At 40.5% G+C, this 22,304-nt stretch overlaps 1 protein-coding gene across 1 annotated transcript; it reads left to right on the top strand.

The window, feature by feature from the left end:
- Positions 1-5,084: 5,084 nt before the first annotated feature.
- Positions 5,085-20,480, top strand: EDNRB (endothelin receptor type B). The gene is made up of 7 exons (XM_066571509.1): positions 5,085-5,531; positions 14,726-14,838; positions 15,006-15,210; positions 15,490-15,639; positions 16,562-16,695; positions 17,258-17,366; positions 18,898-20,480. Exons 1-7 carry the CDS (start codon positions 5,085-5,087, stop codon positions 19,027-19,029), a joined length of 1,290 nt encoding a protein of 429 aa, XP_066427606.1. The 3' UTR covers positions 19,030-20,480.
- Positions 20,481-22,304: the final 1,824 nt, after the last annotated feature.

Here is a 22,304-nt window from a genome sequence, read left to right as displayed (position 1 = left end):
TATCTTTTGCTTATTTCCCTGAGTCTGTCAGTGCAGTTTGGTGAAAGTCACAGAATCATGGAATCCCTTAGGTTGGAAAAGACCCTTAAGATCATTAAGTCCCCTCAAGGAAGCAGCTCTCACCTTAGAAATGGAAATGTCTCCCTCTCCAATGCAAGCAGAGGATCCCAGGGACTATTTTAGTTGTTAGGAAGGGCAGACAGTTTACTGCCTGGAAGGAACCCCAGTGCCTTTTGGCAAGAACCAGCTTCCATCACCACTTAGCTCTGGCCCCACAGTAATAGATTTGATTTGTAGCTAGGTGGAACCATCCTGTGCAGAGCCAAGCATGAAGTAAACAAGAAGCCTGTGGACAGCCAGCTCTCTGGCACATGAAATCTGTCTTTTAATTCACAGCATGGATTTCCTTGTTCTGAGGATTCTTAACTGAATGATTTTATTGGTGTGCAGCTTATCAGTACATTTTAAAGCCAGAATGTGGTGGCAGATTTTCTCTATCCAGATGAACACAGTGTTTGCATTACATGGCCACACTTGCAGAAAAACATGGATGAGTGAAAAACAGCACCTTTTGCTGAAGTCAGGCATTTTGTCTGGAAATGAATTTAATCCAGACTTGAAAAGCTTGCCTGGAGTAATCTCTGTGTACAACATAAACAATGTATGGCCAGTTGTCACCTCCCTTGTATAAATGCATACATACATTACACAGCAGCTGAAACATGTATTTTTTTTTAATAACTGATTTTATCTAGGCTTCCTGGGTAATTCTGATCCAAACTTATATTACAGCTGAAATTTAAAAATAAAGTTGTTCACCTTTATTCTATTGAAGTGTTGTGGGGAAAAAAACAAACAAACAAAAAAATGTTTTAATCATTTCCATAAAATTCAGAAATGCTCTTCTTTCAGACCTGCAGCTACTTCCCCAAACCCATTTCAGTAACTTTTCCCTTAATACACAATGGTTCAGTGTGTTTTATACCTCAGTTTAATTACATGCTGCTATATCAGTTTCAGAACTGTAATTTACCTTGTATTTTCCTTTGCTGCTGCTGAATAGGAAGAATGAGGGGAATAAAATTAATAAGTGGCATAGTTGCTTTAATTTTAGAGTTAGATGGGAAGAAAAATTTCAGCTATCAACCAGTCTGACTCAAAGGCTTGAACTTAATTTCATTTTTAAAATCCTCAAAATCTTATTTAAAAAACTATAAAAAACAGATGTTTTCTTCTTAGTACAAATTTGATTTTCTTTCATTGTTTTGATCTTGCAATCATACACAATGTAATCTACATTAAAACAGGTATCTGCATCCAAACTTCATGTTTCATTGGTGCTATCTACTGGTTAGGTTTTATTATAACTTTTTATGATAAATTTTGTTTCATTGTTTCAAGAATAAAGTATTATGTCAATACACTGCAATTGACAGCCAACACTATTATTTATGGAAGTTGCTTAGCTTTGTAGAAAAAAACAAAGGATAGCTACACATCATACTAAAAAGAATTCCATGTCTTTGCATAAGTTTAGACTAAGAAAAAAAATGAGACAGATAATGTCCAGTACATGAACATATGCAGTTACAAAACTGCAGTATCTTAATATCTTAATTTCTCAAAGTACTTTTATTCTTTCAAAATTGCCATTGGTAATGTTTCTATAGTAACTTCTGTAACACAGAGGACTATTTTCTGACTTTAATTGAACTCATGCATCTAATGAGTGGCTCACACTGAGACAGCTATTCTTTCTATTCATCCCAGACTTGCCCCAGTTAGTGGGCAAATTTCCACCAGACTCAATAAAAAGAAAAGCAGGCCTGATGAGGCAGACTTCTGAGGCTGCTTTAGTTGCTGAACAACATAAACAGAAAGTTAATGGGATTTGCAAAAGTACCTGCAAACTCATAACAAAATTCTCATTGATTCAATAAAGTATTAAATGAATTAAAACATACAATCCTGCAGTGTGTCTCATAAGCTTATTAATTAAAGGACTTTTTGATGCCATAATTGTGACCACTTCTCGTGATTTATCCTACATGTAAAATAATAGTCTTTAAAGTCTTTCTGTTGTTAAAAGTCATCCTGGTGATGGTTCCAAGTTATCCAGTCTTTTTACTTTGCAAATGGTATTCCAAATTAGGAAAAGAAAAAAAAGTCTGAACATTATCAGTCATTGATGGAAATGTTGCATCTGACTTATTATTAAAACAGTGACTGGCTAATTCATATAATTGTTAATATCTGTTGGGATGAAATGGAGTGGAAGTGCAGAATACAATAAAATGAGTAATAGGCAGTCTGGAGGATTCATCTTTTCCTGCTTTGTACAAAAGTGAACTTTCCATAGGACAAGAAGTATTTCTGCTACCCAGAAAAAAAAAAAAAAGGCCAGACACATTAGGAGCAGCTTACATAATCTTATATAATGTATTCCATACAGTTCAGTAAGGAATTTCTTTCATAGCTTAATTAGCAGAGGCCACTTAAAGGGCACAAGTTTATTATATTTACAGATGTTTTCTCTTGTTGCAGTCTAAATTAACCTTGGTAGTTGATCTTCATTCAAATTACAGTTAATTTGCCAAGATATCTGGTATGGTCTTGGTATTTAATACAGTATTATCTTAATCCTCAGATAAATTTATGTGAAAATGTGTTTTCCTTTAATTTTCATTAATTAAAGCAGACTTATTCCACAGCATATGCTGGGTTTAATTCCTCAAATATATGAAAAAATACTAGAAACAACAAAGGGTGGTAAATTTAGCTAGTTGCAGCCAGAAGCAGCTTAGATGCTTTGTCACGTGGACTCATTTTGGGCAATATTAAAGATTAATGTGCTTCAGGTGTCAGCATCTGCCCAAAGTTCTGTATATACTAAGTTTGTACATAGTAACATCAAACATTTCAGAAATTAAATTGCTGTTACCAAAACTTCTGGAGCTGGAGTAAGTGGTGGCAATGGACATGCCACTAGTACCAAATATCTTACGGAGTTGTGATAATAAAAATGTTAGCAGGCATATCTCATTGCAGTCACAATATATTTCTTGATTGTCTGGATCAGCATGAAAGCCTTTGAGACTTGTCTGGAACCTTGCAAGTAAAAAAGCATTTTGAGATTAAAGTTAATGCCGTGTTAATTGGCAAGGGTTTCTGAATGAATATTGCATCTAGCAAAACATTGTTCTCTTATGGATTGCTGAATTGGAAATTGAGGAAATGCAAACTTGAAAACTGAAAAGACTGTTTAAATCCCCAGGGCTCAGAATATAATATTGAATTCAGTGTTCATACTTTTATCTTTGGGAGAGGAATCTGCCGTGGTGTTTAAAAATGAATCATGTTGCACAACACAGTCTGGAAAAATGTGAACTTGGAAAGATCAGTCTTCCAGTTGGAATGCAGCCTCCAGGTACCCTTGTACAGTTTAGAAGTGACTTTGATGGCTTTATTCCACAAATACTGTAATTTAAAATGGGGGAAAAAACACTGTGACATAAATGAGGAAACTGATCAAGAATGATTGAATGGGAAAGGTGATTAATAGAGCAGTCTTTTAAATAAAGATGGAGATGTGAAAAGGAAGCTAAATGAGGACAAGAAAAGGCTGTCTGCTCCAGTAGTGCAAGGGTATGTTAGCAGGAGATACTGGAAAGACTAGATAAATCAGATCACCAATTTTGGAAAAAAAGCATGTGGTTTTCAGTGTTTTCCCAGATGGGTTTGTCAATAATGTAGGTGAGCAGGTTGCTTCTGTAACAAAGCATGTACATATTCAAGATTTAGCATTGAGAGTGATTTAGGAAAAAAGATCATCAGGGAGATGTACACAGAGATGCTGACAAACAGCTTTAAATTCAGCTTTCTTTAGTTAGACATGCAATTGTCTCCAGCCTGCAGAGGCTGTTCCTAGTCTTCACAAAATCCGGTACAAATCTCTTTCGTCCTTTCCTTACGCTTCACTGAAGGGTGCAACGACTGGAACGAGTTCGCTGAGATCAGACGCCTTGCTAAGGCTGCCCAAAGCGGCAACCAACCAGATAACCGAACTGCAACTTCAGGGCAGCCAAAATACTAATTCTGATGTAAGAAAGGTTTTGTGAAGCGCTTTAAAACGTGGCACTAAACTCGTAGATGTTGTACAGGCAAGCTTCTTCAGCATGTGCGCCCCTCGGGCTGTGCAAGGGGGTTTCTGCAGCAGGGAGAATCTCATACCCAGCTACTGGGAGTGAGCCTCGGACAGGACAGCGGGGAAGTGCCCTCTTCTTCCCAATTGTCCCCCAGCAATTCCCATACCTCTTGTAACAACTCTCCTGAAAAATTGTTTCAAAGCCCGCCAAGTCAGCCTGGTACAAGACAAGGGGGAGGTCGCAGGGCATTTTGCCTGGTCGGTGCCGAGGCTGGGAGCCCTTGGGCCGGGGGACACTCCGGACAGCGGGGATGGGAGGCTCCGCGGGGCCGGCAGGCGGGGGGGCTGGGCCGGGCTGCGCTGGGGGCGGAGGACGCGGGTGGGGTCTGGCTGTGACTGATGGGCCAGATGCGGTTGAATCTTTTAGAAAAGGGGGGGCCCTGCACCGCCGGCGCGACTTTGGCCACGGCTTCTGGTGCGCGGCTGACGGATACCGGGCTCTGCCGCCAGCGCCCGTCCCTGCCGCCTTCCTGAGCGGAGCGCCCATCGCCGGCGAGCGGCGGCAGCCGGGCCCGGGCGGGGACGCGCAGCCGGGGCGCGGAGCGCGGCGACAGCCGCAGCCAGCGGAGCGCGTCTGCCTTGCCTGGCCGGCGGGCGGGGAGGATCGGCTCGGCTCCGCTCGCCGAGGTGAGGGGGACACGACACGACACGCCGAGCAGGTCCGGCCGGAGGGGCTGCTGGCCGCGGCCGCCGCCGCGCAGCTTTTCGCCCCGGCGCTGCTCTGCCGGCGGAGCCGCCAGCACCGCCCCGGGACAGGCAGCGCCCCGGCCCCGGGGCAGCGAGCGGCGGGCGCGGTGTCCCCGCAGCTGACGCCCTGTCCCCTCTCTCCGCGCAGGTCGGCGCTGACGGCGGCGGGGGCAATCTGCCGTGCCGCGCAGCCATGCCCGCCCTCCTCCTGCTCCTGCTGCTCCTCAGCTGCCGCGCCGCCTCCGCCGAGGAGGACGGCTCCCTGCTCCGGCCCGGCCCGGGCAGGCAGAGCGCCGCCGCCGCGCCCCCGACGGCCGCGACCCCCGCGCTGCGCGGCGCCGAGCACAACGCGTCCCGCCCGGCCGCGCTCCCCAAGGGCCCAGGGGCGGCTGCGGGGCGGCCGCGCTCCGCCTCGCCCCCCATGTGCACGGGGCAGACGGAGATCAAGGAGACTTTCAAGTACATCAACACGGTCGTGTCCTGCCTGGTCTTCGTCCTGGGCATCATCGGCAACTCCACGCTGCTGCGGATCATCTACAAGAACAAGTGCATGAGGAACGGCCCCAACATTCTCATCGCCAGCTTGGCCTTGGGCGACCTGCTCCACATCATCATCGACATCCCCATCAATGTCTACAAGGTGAGGAGGGGCCGGGGATGGATTCGGGAGCCGGCGCGGGGTGCGGCGGTCACCGCTCGGTGCTCTTTGCCGGCCCCCGCAGGTGCCCGTCCCCGCCGCGGGGAGACGCGTCCCCTCCTGGCTGGGACTGAAGTCCACACCCGTGGACTTCACCTCACGACAAAACCCTGCCGGAGGGTGGTATTCTGGTCAGATGTGGTCGCAGATGGCACCCTCTCTGTGCCTCAGTCCCATCTCTCTCATCGTCTAGGCTGGGAATGGGGCAGAATGGAGGTGGCGAAGCTCTGAAAATCACCTGGAAACAGGTGCTGTAGGGATAAAGGAAGTAAATGCAATAGATAGATGTTCAATGGGCTGGTCGAGGAATGGAGGGGAAGCACAGAAGACCCTCTCCTGTGGGTACCACTTGGTCCCTTGTCCTCAGATGTTGCAAGCCTTGGTCATGATACTTTACATGGGTCTGTATAGTCCCTTTTGGTGCCGGGGCTTTTCTAGGAGGAACCAAGATCGTTCAGCTAAGCGGTTTTATACATCTCTTGGTTGGGAGGCAGGATGCTTTCCTGAGCTGTGAACGCTTTCACCCCTTGCCAGTGTTGCAGCATGGGCAGCCGGGAGGGAATGAGCCGCACCTGCTCCTCTTGTACCTTCAGTAGTCTGTACTTTGACTTGATAAGACTTGCCATGGAGGGGAGACAAGCCCCGTCTTCTCTACCCAGCTTGTGCAATTTGTCCTAAGGAATTAGTTGGGCAGTCGAATCCAGCCTCTAGTTGTAATCTAGCACTCTTTGAAGGTATACTGGAAATAATAGAGCTCCTTCTGCTCTTAAAGTTTGCAGTCTGGATCCCTGTGCACCCATCAGTGGCTTCATAAAGTGAACAGAAGAGCCTTCATCTATCACCTTCTCTTCACTTTGTATGCATGATTGTACACTAGGGGTTCTTACTTGTACTTTCAGAAAGCCACATTGAAGGGACAGATTTTGAATCCTTATAGTTATCCCAGAAGCTGCTGAGAGGAGAGAATCTCCTTTCTTTATCATTTTAAAGTATTTAAGTATTACAAAGTAGGGAATGTCATCATTGTGTTAAATTCATGATCCAGTTAATTTGGATTACATGTTAGTTCTCAGATTTGAAGTTTCAGTAGTTCTTATACTATACACTCGCAATTCTTGTGAGAAGAGTGTGCTCTTTTGAATGAAGGTGGAATTTAGAAAACAAAATAACTGCTTTAAAAATGTGTTTTTGCAAAAAAATATGCTGAACAAAAAGATTCTTTTCATCTCAGAAAAATCAAGAAGATTAAATCAATAACAGCTGTTCAGTATGAGACTTTGCAATGTCAGTGATCCATTCAAAATTAACGTTAATATGCAGTAATATACCTCAGTTCTTATCTTGATTGAATGTCACCAAGTGTATCATCATGAGCAGGTTGGATTAGGAGGAGTAAAGGGTCAGACTGCTAACCAACAAATATTGCACTAGCTGCAATCTGGGATCTTTATTGTGCTATTGATAATGCTAGGAGCTGTGCAATAGCTCTCAGGTGCTAAATCTCCCTCACTACTACTCATCTTACTGAAGAGCCCATAATCTCTTTATATTATCCCTTATAATAATGAGTGAGATATTTGCTATTTTAAAACAGAATTTTTGAATAAATGCAAGTTTAAATAAACAAGGAAAAAATACCTCTTAGATACTATGTTTATTTAATCAAACTTTTGAGGGCAGTTAGAGTTGATAACTTTTTATCAACTCTGCATCCCATTTCATTCCAGAGCAACAGGGAGAATACATACAGTAATGCAATAAAGCAAAGGCTCCCTCAGTAAATCAAATATACTTAGCAATTGTAGCTTGCAGTTTGAAACAATTTAAGACTGCATGAAACAGATCCAAATTCAGAATTTGCTGCCACATTGTCAGTAAGGCAGCTGCATGAAACAGTGTGAGAGAATTTCTCATGTTAATAAAATGGAGCAGATCTTTCCTCTACACTTGCCCTAGAAAGTGTGAAAGTGTCTGTGAATGCCCTCCAGACAGACCCATAGGAGACAATTCAAAAGCTGCACTAGAAGAAGTTTTTATTAGGTATTAAAAGGAATAGCTGCAAAAGATGTCCCCTGTGACTACTTAAGTGAACACATAAATAGCTGAAAAAGTGCACAAATGAAAATTGACATCTCCTAAACTGAGGGTCTCTAAAGAAAAACAGGTGTTACCTGGATAGGGAGGTAAATGCACTCCAACACATAGGATACTAATTAGTTGCATTCCTTAATTTGAATATAATGCAATACGTTCAGTGGAAAATGGAAAATATCAGAATCTGTCACACAGTCAGGAAACTGGCTATGAAATGAGGGCTTGAAGGGAGTTCAGTTCCAGCATGTAGAACCTGGCAGATCTTTTTGGCATTCTGGGTCCTGGTAAATGGTCTGGCTTTGCCTGGATCTTGAGCTGCAGAATGGGAAGCAAAGTCTGAGACAGTCATTCTGCAGTATTCTGCATGTTTTGGCAGTGTAGAAACTTTGCAAAACTGCTACTGATTGGATGTGCAGGTGATTCTATGCAGATCCACTAAACAGAGTAAGTCCTTGTTAATTTGAGGCCACAAACAGCAATTAAGGAGCAGAGGGATAGACTAGGTCAGTGAGATTTTTATGTTCTTCTCTGCACTTGAACTTTGGAAGACAAGACAGTGGCAGCTTGTGCACCTAACAATACAGGTCTACAGTTCTGGACAGTTTATGCTGACTTTCCCAAGTAGATAAAGTTGTTAAGTCCCATGTCTAAGACGCCAAAACATCAGGACTGGAAATTCCAAACTTTCACTAGCTTTGTCTCTCATAGGCTTAAAATCACATACTAACATGCTTTCTCTTGTGATGCACAAACAACATCTCTCTCTCTTATTTTGTAATATTTACTCCTGTATATTAAGTCAAATTTATTGTCATATGCCAGCGGAGTTTTAACAAGGGGAGCAATTTAGGCTCTGCACATTATTGTGGGCTGTTCTGAACTCTTGACTACCAACAAATGTCTGAGGAAGAATGCCTACCTGGCAATACTGTCATAGGTTCCTTTTTCTCAGAGCTCAATGGAAAAGTGGAGAAAAAAATTTTAAGGGGAGGAAAAAAATCTAGTCTTCATCCAAGCCACTAATCAAGGGCCTGAGTCAGCTTTGCAGGCACTGATTTATTTTCATTAACTTTATTTAGGGATTACATAAAAATTATGGTTAACATAATACAGCATTATCAAGCACTGGAAATACAAGAAAGACCAGATTAGGGACTCTATATACCATGCAGACACAAATTGGCTCCTTTTTTAATCCAGCTATTCTCTGAAAAAGGCTCTGAAGAAGATTTCCGTGGAAATTTATTTGTGATGAACTTACTAACCCTTGTAATGCAAGTACCTGTAGGCCATGCATTATGACAAAGCCAACCTTTTTTCTGACTTTCTAATCAAGGTGCTTCTCTTTAGAAAGGATTGTCACTCTTCCATATTAGAACTCTTGGTTTCTGGTTCTTCTGATGTCAAAGATAGTGGCCATTTTGTTGGAAGAAATGCATTATTTCCTTTCTTTCAAGGTCTGAACCACTTACTTGAGGTCTTGCAAAGCTCATCTCAGAATTTCTTACACAAAGCTTATTGATTTCTAACAGTATTAAGCTAAAAGTCTGTTTTGCTTAAGAACCCTTTATGGTGTACGAGTGCAGGTTGTAGGCACTTGAGAAAGATATGAATTGTCCAGTGGAGGAACCTGTCTGGACTCTGCAGACAGTGGCAGGGAGGGGTAACTTTGCTCTGGATTTAGATGGGAGCAGTTCATTCTGAAGTCAAGTGTATGGAGTAGTGGAAACGTCTGAATGCTGTTAAAAGTACACATACATAGTTTTCATGGTGGATCTCCAAACTGAAGTTAGATGATGCTAGTATAGATTTGTAAATTGAAAGTAGTTTTTTTTCATTATGTATACATTTGTTGTGTATACATTCACTTGTATAAAAGATGCACATGACAAATTTCAAAGCAAGGTTTGACCTGTTTTGTCTTCTTCTTCTATCCTGTATTATGCATCCCAATCTGACAGCAGCATGGCTTTCTAAGTGATTACTTTTGATGCAGTCTTTCCACTGGAGTTGTGAAATTGCAGAATTTTTTTACTTCAACAGCACATTACGAGGTTTCTGTCATTTTCAAGATGACTCTATAAAATTGTTTTATCTTAAGTGGTTTTTTAATTAAGTTTCTAGGAGGAGTTATAATAAAGATACAAGAAAATAAAATTATTGCATGGCTCATATTAAGATTTTAAACAGTTTATTGGATAGATCAGTAAAGCATTCCAAGCTATGCTTGAAAGCAGGAAATATATTTTCTTGTCTGTAGGGAAGATCCTCACCCTGACATAATTATCACTGAATAGTACTAAGTTTGTAATGTTGTCTCACTTATCCCTGACCATAACCTTAATTTCCTGGACAAATTTTCTGTTTTGAAAAATGCTTGTTCCTGTAAAATATCTGTATGACCTCCCCGTGTCAAAAAAAAAAAAAATCAGGTGAAAATCTACCAGTCATTTCAGAGATACATTGAAAAACTGTTGTGTGTGAATTAGATGTAGAGCTGCATGATTGGTTTCTCTTGTGCCTGCTGTTTATAATGATGAAGATCAAGTCCAGTGTCCTGCAAAGGAGGTTTGCTGTGAACGCACGGCTTGGCGGAAGCGCAAATTCCGGCTCTGCGTTTCCCGTGGGCATTCACTGCTCAGGACTGGGACACTGGCGGGAATATTCGCACGCTTTGCTGTTTCTTCCTGCCCCACTGCAGGCCGTGAGCAGCAGCAGTGGGTTGGAGCCAGGTATCAGCCTCCTGGCTGGTGACCACAGCAGCTGAGCCCCAGAGCAGCACATCGTGCTCTCAGCCTGGCTCGTTCCAGCATCAGATTGAGAACATCTCTCAGCTCTTGCTCAACTAAGAGAAAGCAGAGTGGGAATTGTGATTTGCAGGTGTGTCTGTGAGTCACAGCATCTCTTGGGGCTTCTTAATAGTTCTGCAGCTTGCATATCAGTTTAGGCTCAGATCTCTCTGGTCTGAGAAAGCGTTGGCTAGGCATGCATCAGATGTATTGGTTCTTCTAAGTATTATTTCACTTCATTCATTGCCATGTTTTCCCCTTCCTTTTGATCTATATCATCTTAAACACATTTCTGCTGCTCAGCCATTAAAACTTTGCCTGTGTAAAATAAGTGACTGTAAAACATTGGAAAGGTCACTCGGAATACAGCCAGCGGTAGAGTACTCTTGGCATCTTACTTCTGAAAGCACAACATTATTTTTCTCTTTGCTGCCACTTGGCAGTGGCTCTCATGGCTCCAAGTCATTTGTCATTTGTAAAATGACAATCTTTTTACAGCTACCCTATTGTGAGGCATAAGAGAATAATTTTACTCGTACAAAATTGCAATAGGCTACATCTGTATTTACTAAGAGTTATCATTGTCCATAAAGGTGATGTTCCCAAATACTTTACATTGGATCTTCACTGTAGTTTGAGGGCATATTTGAAGGGGCCATAGCAATACAGAGAACAAACAGAAGCATCAAGGAAACATACTTCAGCAATCAAAACTTTTTTTTTCTGTTACTTTCTTAATGTTTTCAAGCTTTTGATGTAAAGCTTGTATCATTAACCACTTGCAATACTATGGTAAACTTGTGACTCATGCATTAAAATGCTCAAATTTCACAATACATCAGCTGCAAGACATAAAGCACATGTTTTTGCAATCCAGTGCAGATAGCTGCATGTCCATTCTGCCCTGATTTAAGCTGGCTGAATGAAAGTAATGTTTTTATATTATGATAAACCGAAGCTAATGCACCCTTTCTCTCAGTAGTCTGCATTCAGTCGTGTGCCACGCCTCCATAATCCCAAACTGGAGCTGGCTCAAATCCAGTCAGTTTGGAGCACAGGTGTGACTGTCTGCACCTGAGTGATAAGTGTTAGTTCAGCAAAATCTACAACATGTGGCTGAACTGCTGTGATTTTAGAGAAGAGAGACAGGGAGTGTCTACACACAAACTAGATGTAAATAAAAGTTTTTAACAGGTCCTGCCAATAGAGATTTCACCAAATTTCTGCATTTCAGTAACAAAGAAAAGAATATTTTACTTCAAAGTGCTTTTTAAATGAGTTCTCTCTAGTCTAGTATACACTCATGTACAATGTACAGTAGGTGCCATAAATAAGTATACAATGTACTTGCTACCCAGTCCTTGATTTCTGTGGCAAATAGATGTGAAAGGCTGGAGAAACATTAATCCTTAGAATTTATTTCTCTGCTTCATTTCTGCATTGAGGCATTGTTGTATTTATTGTCTTACTTAAGTAGATCATTGAAGAAATAGAAAGCTGGGCTATGTTGCATTTTGTCTACTGCTGTTCCTTAAAAGATTTCATTACAGCACTAAGTTAAGCAGGTATTTGGAGGTATTCTGGTATGTGAAAATACTGGTTGGCACTTCATAGATGTTCCCAAAAGCCCACAGCCATAAAGTGTTCTTAATTTCCTTTGTGTTCAAATAAAATTATATTTAAATTACATCAGGACTCTTCAAAAAACTCTCATGGACCTTGTAAGTGTTTACCCTTAGATGGACATGTCTGTTTGCATAAGGACTTTGCTGAACCAAACCAAGGTGAGCAGGCAACTCTCTGGCTACCTTCAATTATAGAATCATGGAATGGTTAATGTTGGTAAAGATTTCTTGAGATCATCAAATCTAACCATCAGCCTTGCCACCACTGTGTTCATCCCTAAACCATTGGTCATGTCCCCAAGAGCCACACGTACACCTTTTTTTGAACTCTTCCCTGAGCAGCCTGTTCCAATGCCTGACAGCACTTTCAGTGAAATTTTTCCTAATACACAATCTGAACCTTCCGTGGTGCAACTTGAGGCCATTTCCTCTTGTCCTGTGGTTTCTTACTTGGAGAAGAGGCCAACCCCCACTTTATTACAGTCTCAGGCAGTGGTCGACAACAACAAGGTCTCTTCTCCAGACTAAATCTCAGCTTCTTCAGCTGCTCCTCATGCAACTTATTCTCCAGACCCTTCACCAGCTTTGTTGCCCTTCTCTGAACAGACTCCAGCTCCTCAACCTCAATGTCTTTCTTGTAGTGAGGGGCCCAAAACTGGACATAGCACTTGAGTTGTGGCCTCACTAGTGCCAAATACCAGGATAACCACTGTCCTGGTCCTTCTGATACAGGCCAGGATGCCATTGGCCTTCTTGGCCACCTGAGCACACTGATGGCTTATGTTCAGCCAGGTGTTACTAGCTCTCCCAGGTCCTTTTCTGACAGATCTTTCCAGCCACTTCCTCACCACTCTTCCAGCCTGTAGCACTGCATGGGGCTGTTGTGACCCGTCTTGTTGAACCTCATACACTTGGCCTTGGCCCATCAATCCAGCCTGTCCAGAACGCTCCTTAGAGACTTTGTAGCCTTTGTGGCTCCCAGAAACATCCATGCAGTATGATGAGCTATTCTTCCGTTCTTACAACCCTCTTAAATGAGTTGTTTGAAGAGACCCTTGTTTGAAGCCAAGGGAAAGATTTTCCAGCCTCTTTTGGGAAGTCCTCATTCTTCCTTCTCCTTTTCCATTTTGTAGCCCTGTATCTGCAACAGATTCCAAAGACCTCATTTGAAGAAAGTTATAAAAAACAGAGATGGGCTTAGATAATCTAACTAATTACAGAAACTCCAGAAGTTTACTCTTCTATATAACAATTGCGTCTATTTCTTGGCAAAACCCTTGCTGTGGAGAATGTTGCTTTAATGAAAACTGGAAGATTTGGCTGCTGCTCTGGTGTATTTGACCATCAAAGCTCACAGCAGAGTTCAAAGGCTAAATGTTGCTAAAGTGAGGCTACAGATGTTTGTCTGTTCATAGAATCAGCTGTGAGTAAGGTGCTTTCTATGTCCAGTAAATCTTTTCCCCTAAATCAGATAAAATGTGCAGCTGCATATGTGACAAGATTTCCATTTAAGTCAACGATTCAAAGTGTAAGTGAACCATCCTAAAGTGCTGTTTTCTCTATTTCTTAGTACTTAGAGGTATGCTGAATGTGCAGGTAGTCCTTTTGGTATTATTATACAGAACATTGGTGAACTGGTCAATAAAGACCATTAGTAAGGGATTCATCTGGTGTTTTTACCTGCTGCAAAATATTTAGATCAAACATATCTACCTGTGATCCTTAAAGTATACAGTGGGTCCTTTCATTTGTCATCAGATGGTCAGCTAAAAACTGTGGGGGGTACATTTCTCTCCAGTGTTGCCTGACTTTTCAGCTGATGGAGCCTAGACACTAAGCTTCAATAAAACCCCACCCCAGATATGCACCTATGGCTTTGTCCCTGTTCTGATCAACCTCAAGTAATTTTCTGTATTTTTCTGATCAAGAAATGTGTTATTTGGAACGTGTAAAAAAAGCAGTGAATGCTCAAGGCAGATAAAGACAATTCAAAGATGAGGAAGATCCTTACCTGCTCTATAATTTCTTCCCATAAACACTGGGGTGATGAAGTTAGAAGCAAAAGGAATGGAGTTTTCAGGGCTTAAAGAGGCAGGACTAAGACTTAAGTGATACCCTTGTCCCACCAGGGTGTGGGACTGGTACTGTCTAGTTTTTAGGACACACCCCTCCGGGGCTCCCTCGTGAAAAGGTTCTTCTTGACTAAGTTTTGCATAGAATCCTAAAATGGTTTAACTTGAACGTTAGAGGTTGTCTAGTTCCAACCTCCACAGCATGGCATGGGCAGGGAGACCTTTCAGTGGACCAGGTTGCTCAATGCTCTGTCCAACCTGGCCTGGAACACTTCCAGAAGTCAGGCATTCACAATATCTCAGTTTAAAGCCAGTCCCCCTTTGTTCTATGACTAAATACCCTTGTAAAAAGTCCCACCCCAGCCTTCTTTCAGGCCCCCTTTGGGTACTGAAGAGGTGTCCCCATTACCTTCTCTTCTCCAGTCTGAACAAACCCCATTCCGCCTGTCTTCATAGGACAAGACCTGGTGGAAAAGGAAAACAGTCAAGGTAGAACTCCATGTTTCATCATTGGTAATGGCCTTTTTAAAAAAATAATTGTTGTTTTCTTTTCACAGCTACTTGCAGAGGACTGGCCCTTCGGTGTCGAAATGTGCAAATTAGTGCCCTTCATTCAAAAGGCATCAGTGGGCATCACAGTGCTGAGTTTGTGTGCCCTCAGTATAGACAGGTGAGACCCATTTGGCATTGAAGTCTCTAATTTGTTTCCTATACAAGCATTGGCTCAAATTCACCTTTCCACTCAGCTGATACAATGAAAATAAAATTAATTTAAGCCTGTTAAACTGGGTGAGTTTTCTCATATTTTGGATTTGTAAATGTGTGCTGTCGCTTCAGGTACCGAGCAGTTGCTTCTTGGAGTCGCATTAAAGGAATTGGAGTGCCGAAGTGGACTGCTGTGGAGATTGTCCTCATCTGGGTCATATCAGTGATCCTGGCTGTTCCAGAAGCTATTGCATTTGACATGATTACAATGGAGTACAGAGGAAGGTATCTTAGAATCTGCTTGCTTCACCCCACACAGAAAACATCCTTTATGATGGTAAGTCACGAACATTGATAATCTCTGGGGGGAGTTCCTTGGATCTTGATGAAATACTGACATTTCTGAAGCATACTGGTTCAAAGAAGAGCATTCAGAAATACTTGATTTTTTTGTGGGCATTGAACGTATTGCTGTCTTGTCCTGTTTTCTCACCTGTAATGTACACCTTACAGAAATACTTTTCAGGACAGGCTGACCAATTAGTTACAGCCCACTTAGCAAAATCCTCAGCATTTAATTCCTAACCATGTTTTTGCTTTGCTTTTTTCTTTACAGTTTTACAAGCAAGCTAAAGACTGGTGGCTGTTCAGCTTTTACTTCTGTTTGCCACTGGCTATCACAGCATTTTTCTATACCCTCATGACTTGTGAGATGTTACGAAAGAAAAGTGGGATGCAAATTGCTTTAAATGACCACTTAAAACAGGTAAAAATTTATCTCTGGCCACTCTGTAACTGGGCTAACTAATAACTTTATTGATTTTCCTGCCACATCATTCCGTTCTTGTATGACTTCAGGATTAGAAGCAAAATGAACTTTCCTAGCAGTGGTGCTGCTGAATTCATATACATATGTATATATCAGAGCCCTCAGGAATCTAAGATTTTAACTGAAAAACAAAAAATTGTTTCATTCTTGTTTGATTCTAATGTTTCAGTTTTTTTAGGTTTTATTTCTTCTTTGCTATAATGAGAATTGGCTATTTTGTGATGCAAACTGAAGTCTTGCTCTAGTCTAGAAGGTGGTGCTATAAAACTGTTAATTATTTTGAATAAAGTTCTTGCTGAATCCTGGTGAAGTTAGCAGTATATATTAGCAGAACATATTCCAGCAGACATTCTGAGGTACTAGTGCCCCAGACACAAACATCAGACATCACTAGAATTAAGCTATGATTGTTCTATAATGTGTATTTGTGCTCCTTTCCTCTTACCTGGTTAGAGCTGTAATTGGAATCTCTTGGGGCATTTAAAATAAGATGTAAGATCAAAGCATAAGGAAATGCAATAGAAAACAAGCTGGTTTCTGAAAGTGATCTGGGAGACAAATATGTTCTTAATTTTAATTTAAATTATTGCTTAAACTAGTGTTTTCATGACTTCTATTTTTCATATTATTACTCATACTTCTTGAAATAAGAGATATATCAAATCAGTGCGAGACATCTAGAACAAAAGAAAAGATAAAGCACATATTCCAAGAAAATAAGCTATTTGATGTTTTCCTAACTCCTTTTGTGATAGGCTTTTTTATCTTGTTTGTTAAACTTTTGGATATTAGAAGACAACAACAATCCAGAGGGAGAGAGAGGAACTGTAACACTGTTTTGTCCAATTTTCTTTCTCAGAGACGTGAGGTGGCCAAAACTGTGTTCTGTCTGGTACTTGTTTTTGCCTTGTGTTGGCTCCCACTTCACTTAAGCAGAATCTTGAAACTCACTATTTATGATCAGAAGGACCCCAACAGATGTGAACTTCTAAGGTGAGAATGCAAAAATAAAATGTCTGTATATTGTGGGCATTCTCCATAAGCATGTTTGGATTTCCAACTGAACTAGCTTACTCTGTATGTCAGTTGTCCCTGCTTCTTCATCCAGGACCCTCTGCTTTCACTCCAGTAGCAGAGAAAGAAAATTGTGAGGAATTCCCTTGCTTTTCCCCATCTTCCTCCTGACCCTTTTTGGGACTGTTCTTCTGTCATGTGGTCCTATGAGAATAGAAAGGGGATTTCTGTCCCTGTTTTCCCTTTCAACAGAGCAGCTAGGATTCAATTTGTGCAAAAACACCCAGTGAACATCTTCCAAAAGTTAAGATGGTTGGATTTCCTAAAACTACTTCATGAGAATGGTCTTCAGACCATTCAGACTTTATTGTTGAGTATAAATGTTACCTGCCTGAGTTAATCCTGTTGATTTAAGCTCCATTACTATTACATTTAATAGCTAGTCTTGATTAGTGAAATGGAGTCCAATTTCCACAGTTGTAAACCTCTACTAAGCCTTTTCAAAGCAAATGAGAAGTGTCTCGCTTTAATTTCCACACAGCTTTTTTCTTGTGATGGACTATATCGGTATTAACATGGCTTCACTGAACTCCTGCATCAATCCAATAGCTCTGTATTTGGTGAGCAAAAGATTCCAAAACTGCTTTAAGGTAAGTGGCTGCTGGGAGTTGCTCCTCTGGTTTAAAGATGATGTCAGTAGTAGAATTCATTCCTTAACAGGCAGAAAGTGTTTTAAATAGTCATTAAATTTTACTTTAAATTTTAATTGGGTTATGGTAAATGTTCTCTCCCTCTCCTGCTGAAGCTCTGTAGGAAGGAACTGAGGTTTGAAGGTAACAAAAAGAGAAAGCAAAAGAGCAGAGTGTTACAATGAACCCTCTGGGGACCATGCTAATCAGTACTACATCACTTCCTGACTGAAGCTGGCACCCAGTACTTCCAGAGCACTGACAAAGCAGACTCAGTCTGTGCTGCAGAGATTCACGTAGCCATATCCTCTGCATCCTGCCAGGGAGAGTGCTGACCCTGGGCTCCCTCATCCTGACTGAGCACCTCAATCAGTCATGTGAGGCACAGGGTGCAAATCTGTCCTTGTCCCTTTCCAGCGCCAGCATTTTATGAGACAAACCTGTCTCAGACCAAGCTAGGACTACAAAGTCCTAGCTTGGTCTGAGAGAATAGAGCTGGACATTAAATTCTCCACACAGGATTTCAGGCTCTGGATTGCATGTGGCTGGCAGCCCATCAGTCTTTCAGCCTTTGTGTCTGCTTGGAAAATATGAAGAGTTGGGCTTTTTTTGTGAACCCTTACTATCTTTACACACTATATTGAAGTCCTTACATTGCCTTTGGCAAATTTTTAGTTTTTTCTTTTCTTGCCAAGCATTTAACCACTGGTCACAGCTAGGGTTATTGCCTGGCTGTTTAAATTCCTTACTAGCAAGTTGGAAACATCTTTCAGTCAGTAGCCAGTCAGCTCTACTTCTAGTAGTATTAATGTATTTCCCACATAATTGTGACAGCACAGGTTGCAGAGGTTTTAGTGTTGGTCTTGTCTTCCCTGTCTATGCTGCTGGCTCCCTGAAAGAGTTACTGGAGCTGAAAGCACATAAGAGATCTCCAGCATCCTGAGCATGGAAGTAAGTGGGTGTGAGGAAGGCACTTCTAGCACCCAAAGGCCAGACATGACCATGAGAAAAAGGGCTGCAGTACATCTAGTAAATGTATGAATTATATGTAGGTTTTCATCTTTCTATCTTCTCTTTTTTCCATCTCAGAACAATGAGCTAAATAGCAGCATCTTGCTTCGAAAGCATAGATAAGAATGCTTTTCTTTTCCCCAAAAAGATTATCAGAGAAAGGAAAACAAGCAGTCATAATTTTATTTTCAGATGCATTTAGAATTGCAGACCAGATTTGAAGGGGTATGTGTGCGTGTGTCTGTTACTGTATATAACTACTCAGTATAACTCTTCCTGTACTCCAGCAGTAAGGTGGTTAATGAAGCCATTTGAGCAGCTCAGAGCTGAACCCCATTTCTTTGTGCTCTAATCCCAGAGCAGCAGCTTGCACATTTGCCATTTCCTACTCTACCTCTGAGAAAGGGCAACCTTTCAGTGCATTTTGCTACATGTGCAAAAACAGAGTGATGTAAAACATTTATTTCTTTTATTTTAACAGTCATGCTTGTGTTGCTGGTGCCAATCCAAAGATCTGTTGTCCCTGGAGGAAAGGCAGTCCTGTTTAAAGTTCAAAGCTAATGATCACGGATATGATAATTTCCGCTCCAGTAACAAGTACAGCTCTTCATAAAACAAGCATAAAAGGTATATTCCCTTACATTAATGCTGGTGCCTTTTTAAGTAAAAGTGGCAATTACTTTTGACAAGATGGCAACATCCAGAAAAATCTAGTTTTGAATTTGCACAAAAAAAAGAACATTAAAAAAATTGCCCTAAAACTGTGTCACATTGAAAATCATGGACGTTTATGGAACATGAAGAGAAGCATAGAAAGAACAAGTCATTGTTAGCACTTGAATACTTCTGAATCAGCACTTCCAAATGATCTCCACTTCCTGTACATTAAGTTTGTATTCTCTGTAACACTTGTAGGAACTGAAGTCACAGTAATTATTAAGCAGCATAATATCAAGTTAATTGGATCAAAGCCATTATTATATATAACTCAATGTATTATCTTTTATAAAGTGAATTAACCACCATCACTATTGTGATTTTTTTTTTAAATAAAACACTAAATACTTTGTGATAGAAGTCTAAATGTTAAAAAGTAGAATTTTTATGAGGTATATTATAGAGGTAGCTACTGAAAATATTAAAGGATGCAGTAAAGCCAAAAGTGCATTTTACTTTGATGATTGTTTTTACCTATTATTGTCAGAAGGAACCTCCCAAGGGCTCTATAAATTCCTTTCTATAGCCACTGTCTTAGTGCATTTGCCAGCACTTTGGGTATGAGTATTTGTGTCTACTGATAGCAAAGAGGAGAAAAACACACCAGAAGCAAAAAATTAACACTAGTAGAAACATACAGACAACAGGTATTATTTCAGCTGTTGTTTCATTTTTTGTTAAAAACAAATGGATGGTATCCTGTGTAAAAAGTGGGCATTCTAGAGCCTGATGGTTCTTTACTGGAGATACTTTTGTGACAATTTAAAACTGTTTTTGCAATCCAAATACTGTCTTGGGGCAAATAATTTTAGAAATAGTGTGTGAAAAAAAATTATAACCAAGGTAAAAAGAGAGAATTTGAACTTCTATCTCCATTTAGATTCAAATCTTCATAAAAAAATAATTCATGAACTGTACTTCTAGAGAAGAGTACTATGTAGCATACTTATCTTCATACTGTTTTAAAATATATTCTACTTCTGTAGTTCCATATTTATGGGCCTAAGAAGATGTGTGATTAGTTTCTGCTTCTGTAAATAGTAGTGAAATGTAATTAATTGTAAAGTATTAAGATGTGGGCAGGACCCTGCAAGAACAGAAAAAGATGAAGATGCCTGTAGTAAACATGATGTGTGTTGCCAGGAGCAATGCATGTTTTGGATGTACATGACAGGTCATTCTTTGACTTTGCATTTCCTGTTAATTTGTTGCAGATGTCCCCAAAGACTTATTAACATATTTAATGCAATAAGGCATGAGTTTATCAAGAAAAATTGTCATATAACATGCTTTTATAAAAGACATGTTTTCAATAGGCTTGGTATTTTATTATAATAAAATTATTTATCAAAACTCAGGAATTTTTTTATTTTAAATTTCCAGATCTCAAATGTAAGGATTTTTATATTTTTTTCCAGTCTTGATTAACTTCATATTTTTTACTAAAGTGCCTTAAAGGTGCTCAGGATGAAAACATTTTCCATTGAAATGTTCAGCTGGTGTTACCTTAGATGGGTTTCTGACTTTAGGTAGGTACAGCTACCTTGCAGACAGCTAAAAACGGGGTGGTGAGCCCCATTCCTGGTGTTGCGCCCAGCAAAAGCTGGTAAGTGAATGCTTGTATAATCAAGCTGAGGAGGACCCCTGCACATGCATTTGGGCATGGGCACCTGTGTGTTTGTGTGTGAGAGTGTGTGCAAGCATGTGTGGTGTGTACCATAAGGTTGCTGTTTCCATCTTGTTGCAGCACAACCACTCAGCTGCTATAATGCTGAACTTTTATATATATAAATCTATTTTAGGTTTCCTTCTTTACATTTTTACCTTAATTTTCATGGTAACTTTCTCACATTAAGCCATGGATATCACTTCACATCACCCTACCTGCATCTATTTCTGTGAAATGCGTTTCATCTGTTAAGGATGGATAATAAGTGAAATCTTAGATTTGATACTGGCCAGTGTTATTTTCATCAAGTTATATCATTACAATATTGTACATGTATATTATTGTTATTTTTATTTAAAATATAGCTGTTGTATTGGCAACTTGTAACATACTTTTCATTTTTTTCCTGGACTAATTCTTTGTTAAGTCCTGCTAAGTCAGATATTTAGGTTTTGCAAATAAAGACCATATATATACTGCCCCCTTTTTGGGTTCATATATAAATAAATGTTAGTATGCTCTTTGTCATTTTTTCAGTATTATTCAAAGCAGTATTTTTATTGAAGCTTTTATTTCCTGTAATAAACATTTTCAAAACTTCTGTTCTTATACAGTTCTAAGATTAAATCTCTTAATATACCACACAGATGTTTTCTGAAATCCTCAGTACAGGTTTGTTCCTCCATTCACTGAAATCAGTAAACGTTTAACCATTCCATTCAGTTCGAGCAGAATTAGGGCCCAGCATAGCTCTTTGAAAAACCTATCTGACACTTGCTACTTTGAACAAAAAAAGAGAAAAAGCTAAATACTTTTTTTTTTAAGGTGTTGATTAGAAAACATAGAAAAAGAGGGTGAAATCAGCTTGTGGGGTAGGACATCCAGGCCAATGCTCTCTAAGCCTCAGATGGGGTCACAGGGAGCAGAACAATTGCACAGAGACACAGGAGTTGGATGTGCTTGCCCAGAGCAGTGCCACAGAGTAGGAGTCATCTGTCCCAGTGGTCTGAAGAGTTCACACAGAATGGCTCAAGGCAGAAAAAAAAACTTGTAAGAAACTACATCACAACTCTGTGTTTTGGCCTTCAGATAGCAGTTAGATTTAATTCCCAGCTGTTGTGAATTCTGCCTAAACTGAACTGAAACACTGGTACTACACCTCAGAGAATCAAATGCAAAAGTTGATGGTTGTGGAGCATCTGCTGTGAGCTGTGACATTTCAGTGTCCCAAACAGCTCTTAATCAAGGCACAGCTGGCTTGGCAAGAGAATGTTGTATGTACTGAAATAATGTTTAAATGATTTTTAAAAATTGTTATGTATAGCTGTGTAAAATAATTCTATATTTCATTTTCTGTGACCACTTAAAATAGCAATTTCTGTCGATCAAGCAGTGTAAACATTCTAAATTACCAATAAAATATTTGTAATTTTGATTCTTTACAAAAAGGCGTCTGACCTTTTTTCTCCTAGGGGGTCCCATTTAATTGTTAAACAATGACA

The sequence above is a fragment of the Molothrus aeneus genome, chromosome 2 (assembly GCF_037042795.1).
Source record: "Molothrus aeneus isolate 106 chromosome 2, BPBGC_Maene_1.0, whole genome shotgun sequence".
NCBI classification, from domain to species: domain Eukaryota; kingdom Metazoa; phylum Chordata; class Aves; order Passeriformes; family Icteridae; genus Molothrus; species Molothrus aeneus.
The sequence above is the reverse complement of the archived record's forward strand: the minus strand, read 5'-3'. Positions and strand labels throughout refer to the sequence as shown.